General features: G+C 50.5%; 1 protein-coding gene across 1 annotated transcript; it reads right to left on the minus strand.

Annotated features, from left to right (window-relative positions):
* Positions 1 to 2,376: 2,376 nt before the first annotated feature.
* LAG3 (lymphocyte activating 3) lies at positions 2,377 to 7,743 on the minus strand. Its single transcript, XM_072850990.1, has 8 exons — positions 7,689 to 7,743; positions 7,343 to 7,505; positions 6,953 to 7,179; positions 6,423 to 6,680; positions 5,948 to 6,241; positions 5,312 to 5,602; positions 4,921 to 5,036; positions 2,377 to 2,487 (listed from the first exon to the last, which is right to left on the minus strand). Exons 1-8 carry the CDS (start codon positions 7,741 to 7,743, stop codon positions 2,377 to 2,379), a joined length of 1,515 nt encoding a protein of 504 aa, XP_072707091.1.
* Between the last annotated feature and the right edge of the window lie 2,142 nt (positions 7,744 to 9,885).

Here is a 9,885-nt window from a genome sequence, read left to right on the forward strand (position 1 = left end):
GCAGACAAGATGTTGGGAGCCATGAAGGGAAGGATGGAAGTAATGTGGAGAAAGGCACTGTGCCTCCATGTAAGCCAGCACTGCTCCCCCACCAGGCTGCTGCCTCCTTTTCCAGAACAAAGGATCCGAGGAGAGTTGAGCATGTATAGAGATGGGCCTGAGCAAACTGTCAGGGAGAAAGTCCCCAACATCTGGGATTTGTACCTGAAGGGCAATGAGTCAGGAGGGGATGAGGAAATAAGAAAAACGGGATGTGATAAAAGGCTGCAGAATAATGACCAGCCAAGAGACGATAGATTGGGAGTCCCTCTTCTTCCAGCCTTTGTCACAGGAGAAAAGAAAACAGATGATGAAAGCAGAAAGCTTTGAATTAAAAACTGATAAAGAAGAACCATTTTTACACAGTGAATCAGCAGACCCGAGGACTGATTGCCAGAGGAAGTCAGAGAGTACAAGAAAACAGCGAGGTTTAAAGACAGACCGGGCACACATCTGAGCAATGAGAACGTCCAGGCTGGTAACAGGCAATGTTAAAAGTATTATAGGAGGAGAGAGCATCTCATTGTGCATGAGAAGAGAGAGCAAACTGCTGTCAGGCACTGAGAGACTATGATGTGGTCCTGCTGAATTTTGGATTGCTCCTTAGCCCCACTGGGGCTAACCCACCTTTTCTCTATCTCCAAAGTGTCTGGCAAAGAGAGGAGTCTGAGCCAGACAGATCACTCCCAACTTGAAAAAACTGCAGCATTATTATTTGCCTAGGAAGATACCTGGTACCAGGCTGGACTGTCCTTCCTTATGTTCATTCTGTTTCAGTGTCTGCCTGAAATTGCATGAGACAGTTGAAGCAGACAAGTCTACCTCACACCTCTGCTTGCATTTCTCTAGGATTTAGTGGAGAAATGGGTATCATTTTCAGTAAAATACATGGCTAGCTGAGTAGTTAAAGAGCTGTAGAGTCCAGATGTGCTCCCCAGAGTGTGCTAGTTGGGCTTTTTGGGTGCTGCTCCACTACCTACAGTCTGAGGATCTCAGAGTGCATTCATTACCTGTGTGCCTGAAGTTCTTGGGAGGAAGGTGAGGACCACATACCAAGAAGGCCTCTTCATGTTCCTGCTGAAATAATGAAAAGCTGGCCTGGTAGTGAAGCCTTCTGCTCAAGTCAAGAGAATGTCCCTTCCTAAACACTGAGAGCTTCATTTTTGTACTACCACCTCCTTGCTTGAGCAGCCACAGCCCAGTGACCCATATGGGAGAAACTACATGTGTTTGCTCTCTTTGCTAGTGAGGCTTTCTTCTGGGGTGGCATGCAATGACTGTTCAAGAGCAGTACCACAGTCCTCCATGGCTGTTTGGGGAGTAGAAGAGCATTCTCTAACTAGATGAAACCTAAAAACATTGAGGGTCGTGGGAGATGGGACCTGGTAGACTCACAATTGCATTAGTAAGTACATCGTTAGCCACAGGAGAGTGACAGAGAGCCCTAACATCAGTGGGAGATCTATCAGGAAAATGTGAGGACTGAGAAGGAATAAATGAAATGAATGAACAGGGAGAGCCAGACAGGGGGGAAAAAAAAGAGACTGAAGCACAGCAAAAAGGAGAGGCTGAACCTGTGATTCTTTCTTCCCTAGTGGCATTTAATTTCCCCTTCCCCACCGTCAAAATCTCAGAAATGAACAGGCAACTTGAGTAAAACAGAACTGAAAGAGAAAGAGAAGGCAGCAAAGTCCTTAGAAGCTGCTTCACACAGGCAGAGGTACACCCAACACCGTCAACAGGCGTCATCCTCCGCAAGCATACTCAGGGGCCAGCAGGTTTTTTTGTCAGACAGATTTATTTTAGGTTCTAAAATGAGTTTCTAATAAAATAAAATGCTCAAAATGTGCAACATGAGCAGTCCTCTGTGGGTCCCCTCTGCCACTGAATGAGCGCAACAGCAGGGCAGTGCAGGGAGAGGGAGAAGAAAGTGGGCAGGGGGGAGAAAACACCATCAGGCTGCAGGGGAGCTGGGTTCCAGCCATCTCCCACATTTAAGTGTCCCACCAGTGAAAGGCTGTGAGAGAGGCCATGAAGGAGGGGCAAAGGGTGGGAAAGAGAAGTGGCACTGAAGCAGGCAATAGCTACTGGCTGGAATACTCCCAATAGCTCCAAAGCATCTGTGCTGCCTGCCACCTTACTGCAGCAGTGAGTGTCATTTTGCCCTGCTACTCAGCTTCCAGCCCCTCTGCAAGTACAGAGCTCCTATGGCCTCCTGCTATGTTCATGCCATCCCTACAACCTTCCTGCGAGGTCTGCATGGTGCCCATCTCTCTGCAGCATGGCACACAGAGTTTCATCCTCCCATGCAGACTGGGCCCGGTGTCCCTGCTCCCATCAGCACTCAGTTTGCTGGATCTTCTGTTTCTGGCTCTCCTCCATCTCCTTCTTGCTTGGCATCGTGACTGCAACCATTCCTTCCAGTGCTGGGAAGGCAGGAGACCGTGCCTGAAAGGGAAGAAAGGGGCAATATCAGGCATAGGAGGGAGACTGAATGGCACAAATCTGGGCTTGTCCCTGCCATGGAAGACGTGGTCCTACTGATTGCAACCACGAGGCTCTCAGTCCATCCTAGAGCCAGGGAAGAGCCCCAGTTCCACTCTCCGAGACATGTAGTTTCTTCTGGGGAAGGCTGGCTCAGCACTATCCTCGGTGGTGTCATGGGCATAAGGAATAACAAAGACAGGATGGCTTAAGAGAGAGCAAAGAACGACCTGGGCAATGGTCAGGCCATTGTCAGGTTCAATGGTATGCCAGATTTTACAACACCTTTTCAGACAGAATAATTAAAGGCATGAAGGTTCATGCAAAATGAGATAAGAACAAATTAAAGACAGAACCACTTTCACATCTTGCTTTAACAAGTGACTTTCTAGACAATGGAAAAGAGGTAGATCTCAGGGCTCCTGATAACGGTAATGTATATGGTGATACACAGGCAATCAATACAACTGGAAAGATGAGATTAGTAAAAGAATGGCATGGTAGGTGTGATCTCAGCTAAGAGGAAGGGACTGGGAATTTGCTTGCAGGTTTCTGCCAGGCTGTAGAGAAATTATAAGCACAAGTCTTCAAAGATCAGTTGTGGGACCAATCATTAATGGCACAGAGAGTGTGAAAGTGCTAATGAGTTATGTAGCTGATAAAGTTGAGGAGCTTCATTTGGAAGAAAGAGGACAAAAATGTCACCTGACACCCAGATATTTTAGGAGAATGGAGCAGTAAACTGAATGACAGGATGAATGAAATGCAACAGTACCAGCTGCATGTTGATAGGCTCAGGGGATCAGAACAGGAATTCCTAATGTGTGGGCAACAGCCCATCAAGGGATACTGGTGGGCAGCCAGTGTTCAACCAATGCAGGAAGAGCAAATGTAATCTCAGAGAATGCCAGAAGAGAGAGGGGGAGAACAAGAGAAGACCTAATATCTTTGCTCAAGGCACCTCATCTGCATTCTCACAAAGGATGAGCCCATCCAGGAGACTGTGCAGAGATGAGCAGGAGGACCATCAGTGGATGGAGGACCTGTGCTACATCAGAGGAGCTTTGCTTACTTGGCAAAGCAAGGCTGTGAGGGCATATAGAAATGCTTTGAGGTGCTAAGTATCCTGGCTGGATTAGAGCTGTTTAAGCTAGCAAAGCTGGACAGCCAGGTATCCTATTTCCTGCTAACTGAGGGTTTACAGTTACACTGTAAAGGGTTATTTGTCCAAGGGTTTAGGGCAGAAAGGGTGGTTCTGATCATCTTGTCCCAGACTTGCACAGTCTAGAGAGTCACCCAGAAATGTAGATCTCTGCCTTAGATTATCCTTTATCATCAGTGCTGATTAAGGACCGATGACGAAGAACCAGTCACAAGTCTCTCTAGCACTACCTGCAGTGTTTTTTTTTAAATGCCCATCTTGCTTCTGTTCTGATGTTGCCTGTCTTCAGTCTCCAGTCACCGGGATTTGCTAAGAATGTGCATCAGTGCTGTCACATCCCTCATCTTCAGCTCAAGGCAGGTTCAAGGCACCCAGCTCTTTGGCCAGGGCAAGTTCTCCCAACCTGAGATCACTCTGAGCCCTCAGCCCCTTCTGCACTAGAAGGGGATTTTCACTGTGAGCCCTTTCCAAGAAGCTGAGTGGAGGGCAACCACATCACAGGTATTCATGAAAGGTGTCCCTTGTCAGCAAAGAGAAACACTGAAGGAAGAATTTGCCATGTAATTCATTTGCAGAGAAACAGTATGAAAACTGCAGAGAAATGGTCTGACTTGTTTGCACAATTTTTTCCAGTGGCATGGTGGGGAGGCATCAGTCCTGGCCTGGTCTTTGGGATGATAAAGGCAAGGCAGAGTTTTCAGAAGATGAGATACTGGAACAAGCTGAGCGAATGAAGGGCAGTAAGTTTCCAGAAGCAGACAGCTGAGGTGTGAGGGCTGAGCCAGCAACAACAGACCTGCATTGGCGTCTGGGGACCAGCAGGCGTTTATATGCAACAGGAGACTCAAAGCATCCAGATAAGGAATAAGAAAGAGGACACGTACAAAAACCTGGAAATTAACCCTCCTCTATTACAGCATGGCTTGATATCTGCAAGAATAAACAAGAAGCTTTTCAAGGCTGGGCTCTGATTGTCTCCTAGGAGGTTTTACACCTCCTCTGAAGTGTCTGATCTGCCCCCAGACGAAAGCCATGGTTAGCCAGACCTGCCGATGCCCAGGATACAGCTTTCACTACATGTCCATGACATCCTCAACAGGCTGCCCTAGCCCCATTCTTCCTCTGGCTGCTATGTCCCTGAGACATTTCACTGCTGTCTCTAGGGTATCCAGGGGAAGGTCAAATAAGGAATGATGTACAGGAAAACTAACAGAAATGGGGTGATGGACACTTACCCTGTTTTGTAGGGCCAGAGCCAGAACACAGACCGTAAGCAAGAGGAAGAGGGTGAGCGTGAGCCCAAAAATAGCCTGCCCACTGAAGATGGGGGGGGGGCTGGAGATCTGGGCACCTGTGAAGAGGAACCACAGTTAGGAAGGAGGGGAAGGTTGATTTTGCACTGGGGCAATGCTGGGACTGCATAAAGAGAGGGAAACTGGAAAAGGGTACAGGGAACTGGAAGGAGAAACAGGAGGAACTGGTAAGAGCTAAGACAGGATGACAACAAGATGGGATCCAAGTGGTCAAATGGGAGAAGGAAGGGGGGTGGCTGAGAGAGGAAAGGGCACCAGGGAATTGAATAGGGTGAGAAGAAGGGATCGGTTACAGATCCACGGGACACAGTACCTGTGATCTGCAGCCCATACTCCACTGCTCCAAGTCTGCCTTCTGGGCCATATACACTGCATTCCCATGTGCCCATATCCTTTTGTGACACTTGGGGTATTTCCAAGGTAGGGCCTGTCTGGGGCCTGTGGTCCTCCAGGTTACGGGAGGTGGCCACAGCCATCTTGCTGTTAGTGGGGGCTGAGTCGAGGTGCTTCCACTGGAAATGTTCATGTCCCTGGGGGTGTGTGAGGCTGCAGATGAGCAGCAAGCGAGACCCCTCAGAAACCGGTCCTTGGATGCTCGGAGTGACTGCAGCAAAGGAAAAACTATCCTCAGGAAAGACCACAGGCAGGTCCACATCTCTTCCCCATCCCTCCTTCTTCTAATACACCCCTCCTTCATTACCTACTCTAATTTATTTTCTTTGTCTTCCTCAGTCTTCAAGAAGAATAACCAAGTTACCCAGGAAAACCCCTGCTTTCAGCAGAGTCCAGTGCAGTGCAATGCCCTGATTAGAGACCTTGTTTCCTGCTCTGAGGTGAGAACCTATGAGCAGGAGCAACCCATGCTCACTGCAGTGATGTGCAGGGAGGTTTATCTGCAAGTGGTGGGGGACCCCAGAGGAGTGATGCACCTCCCTGCCTCTCCTCTCACCTGTAACCACTGCCAAGGTCACGTCCCTGCTGATTGTCTTGCTGCCAACAGAGACAGTACAGTGGTACTGCCCTGCATCACCTGGCCCCACCGCAGGGAGACGAAGGGGGAAGCTTCTGCTGCTTAAATTCTGGGAGATGCCCCAGTTCTGCAAGTGTCGTCCTGCAAGGTGGCTCCAGTGGGCTGTCACCACGTTGATCCCAAAGGCACTGGGAAGGTAGTTCAGGGTGCACGGTAGATCAGCTGCAGAGCCAGCTGCAGCATAGACCACAGGGTTCATTTGGCCCTCAAAACCTGAGCCAGAGAGAGAGGACAATGTGGGGTGGTGGCTGGAAAGAGCTCTGCAGAGAGGTGACTGGCCCGGGGAAGTAAGGACAGGGTGGGAGCTGGGAAGCTGGAGCCACTGGGGTTCATCAGTCACATCAAAGGGAGCAACTTGGGGATGCTGGAGTAACAATGCAGAGGCTGAGCTCACCTAGAATTTGGAGGTTGTATGTGGCAGAAATGATCTCATTATCGGAGTATCTGAGCTGGCAGCGCCAGGAGCCTGCATCACTCATGGCTGGCCGGAGGATGGAGAGAGCCCCATGCAAGGAGCAGAAGATCCCAGAGGTGGGGACCAGGCGCCCATTGTGGAACCAGCACGTCTCCACAAGGCTGGCCTGGTGGCTAGAGTTGCAGCTCAACAAGAGCGGCTCGTTTTCTACCACAGGGCTGGGTGGACTGAGGGTTACTGCAAGAAAAAGAAAGGGAGGGAGGCAGGGGAAGCTAAGATCACGGTGGGACTACCAAACCATCCCTTTGTGCCCCTTCTGTCCTAGCTTTGTCCCTCGGGCAGTCCTCTCTCCAGAGCTGAGAGCAGACAGCAGGAAGCTGTGCGCTTTCGGGGGGCTGCTGCCTGTACTCTAACCTGCCCTAGCAAACACAGCATCCCCACCCTGTCCCACCGTTACAGCCTCCCCAGACCTAAAATCAACATTCTCCAGGGTTTCCATCTTCTCCTACCTGTAATTACCCCCAGCTCCACCTGGCAACTCTGGACCTGTGTGTTGTATGCCACCCATGCCTCATACAGCCCGGCATCCTCACTCCGGACCGGGTCGATTCGCAGGGAGAAATTGCCATTGCGTAAGGCAGAGTCTTGGACTGACACCCGGGGCCTCATGGACAGTGCCGTCTTCCGGAGGCCGGAGTACTCCACCTCCAGCACCATGTGTGGCTCCTGGTGGGCACTGGGAGTGGGACAAGTGAGCGGCTCATGCCGGAGGCAAAGGCAAGATCAAGGGTAGGGGGCAGGAAGGAGGGAATGTGGGGAAGGAGAAAGGGGGCTCAAAGTGTCTCCCACCCTCCCCAGTCCCCCCACAAGGACACAGATCTGTCTTGGCCCTGGCGTACCTTCTCCCATGTCGCTTCCACAGCATAGATGTCTTGTCAGGCAGCTGCTTTGACATCTGTCTGGGGCTCAGGTGGCAAGGCAGCACGGCTGAACTCCCCGCTCTGGCCCACACTTTCTGCTCCCTGCTTTCCCCCTCTGCTACTCGTGGTAGGATGTGGCCAGCTGTAACGAGATGGAGGGTTGAGCAAAAGGTGGGACTCATGGAGCAGAGGACAATATCTGGCCATCTTCAGTGAGGTTAGAAGGGCACAAATTCTCCCTTCCAGACCTGTCAGGGACCAAGTAACACCCAGACTCAGTTTACTGAGCTAGTCTGCCCTCCCTGCCCCTCTTAGCCCCTCTTACCATTGAAAGCCAGCAGAGTGAAGGTGAGGAACAGCACCAGGGACACTGGCCTCATGGTGGCATCCAGGAGAGGCAAGGGGCTGCGTCTTCTCACTTGTGTCTGTGTTTGATCAGGTCCGAAGCTTTAAGAGATCAGCAAAAATGAGGCATGGGCAAAGAAGATGTTAGAGTGATTGGATGAACCAAGGGAGGGGGTCAGCTGGATGTGCTTGCTCTTGAGCTGTCTCTTTCTCTGATCAAAGCATTTCCCTAGATGACCTTATATTGCAGGTGGGCAGCTAATTTCCTCATATCACTAAGAAGATGCGTCACGACCAAGAAACCAGTATAAGTCTGAGGCACGTGAAGGCAGAGCTGAAGGCAGTGAGAGAGAGGAGGGAGGGACCAGAGACACTGCTCTAAGCATCTTTTAGTGGAAATTCTTTGGGTCGCTGTTGTTTTTCTTACAAGTTTCGCTTCTACATAGACAGTGGAAAAAGTGTAGAAGACACTTCCCAGCAAGTGCCCTTCATGTTTTTCTTTCATCTCTTACCTTTTTTGGTTTGATCTTTCCGCCTCTTACAGCTTCTCTCTAATTGTTTCAGGGCTTTTGAGGACATGTTGGTCTTTTTTCACTGTTCTTTTTTGTTGTTGTTGTTGGGTTTTTGTTGTTTTTTTTTTTCTTCTTTAATCCTTCAAATGTGCTGATTTTTTTGCTTTTTTCTCATTGGCCAGTTCACAGGCAGCATGAGGAAAGGGTCTATGGTGAGCTCCAACCAGGGCACATGTGATCCATCAATCCAGCACCTAGGGGCAATCTGGGACAAAGCTGAGGTGGTCTGAGGAGACAGAGAGGAGCATCCAGGAGAAGCAACCAGCACTGAGAAGGGCGGCTACGTGCTGTGGCACTGTGAAGGCTGTGAGGAAGGGACCCTCCTCCTCCTGCAATGCTGGGGAAAAGCCACCTGAGCTCATGTGCTGAGGGGGCTTGTCCTAGCTCCTGTGTAGCTGCGGAGCTTTGCATAGGGCAATACATTTCCATTCGTGTGCCTCATCCTGGGGCCCCTTTTGCCTCAGAGAACCCCCACTGTTGTGGCTCACACTTTCCAGCAACCCACTGGCTCTGACTCTTTCGGACTTAATCAGCCCTTCATGATGGGTGTCAGACACCTGAGCCCCTCGGTGGCTCATCCCCCAAGGGTTGGGCTGGGGCTTTTCCTGGAGGTGAGGGAAGGGAGGTGACTCAGAGCAGCTGCTTCTTTGCTGTGGAAGGATCCTTGCTTGCTCTCTAGTTTTCCTCAGCTGGGTAGTGAAGGTAGAGGATAAAAGAGAGCAAGTGGTATGCCTCGCTTCAGCAGCTTCCTGTTGTAGTGACAGCTCTCATCTCTTTTATCATGCATGGCTCTTCAGTCTCCTGAGGAATGGGATCAGTGTAGGGGAACCTGGTGCAACCTTGTGTGCCTTGATGTCCCTGGGGGACTGCTTTGTAGTGATTCTTCATGCCCTCTGTGTTACACGGGCCATGGGATCGCATGAGAGAGGAAGGGAGGAGAGAAGATGGGGGAGAACTTGTGACGGTTGGCAGGAGGTGTTTTTTCCTCCTGTTCAAGAAAAACAGTTTGTGGTGCCCAGTCCAAGCAGAAAGCATCAACCTCTCTTTCCCCTGAATCAGCAGTGCGAGAATGGTGTGAGTGTGTGGGTGAAGACGAGAGAGAGAGAAGGGAGATGGAACCGTGGTGGGGAGACACGTATGGCTCTGCAGCCTGGCGCTGTCTGTTCCCCCTCCCCTGGTTTTGCCCAGGGGACACCGAGCTTGCTGCTCTCCCCCTCCATACCATCCCACTCTGCACACTTAGCCTTGGCGCCCTGGCACTATTCTGCTTTAGTCCCCAAAACCACCCTTAACTGAATCCGTGCTCTAGGAAATGCTTCTTTCTTGTAAGAACCAGCAAAGCGGAGATGTATTCCCATTCTGCTGCTGCTTCCCAAGAGGTGGTAACGAGGGACGGATGGAGAGCTCAGGAAAGTGACAGGAGCTGTCTGGCACTGGGGGGTGTTTGGGGCTGAGGGGTTATGCTGAGTGAGCATGTTGTGAGATGAAGGTTTTGGAGGCACTGTTTTACTCAGCACCAGGCTATCTTTAGCAGAGACACCTGTGACGTTTCTCTCTAACGACCCATTTTAAATGCTGACTCCCTTGAATGGCATTTTCGTCATC

Source organism: Ciconia boyciana, chromosome 1 (genome assembly GCF_034638445.1).
Source record: "Ciconia boyciana chromosome 1, ASM3463844v1, whole genome shotgun sequence".
Classification (NCBI taxonomy): domain Eukaryota; kingdom Metazoa; phylum Chordata; class Aves; order Ciconiiformes; family Ciconiidae; genus Ciconia; species Ciconia boyciana.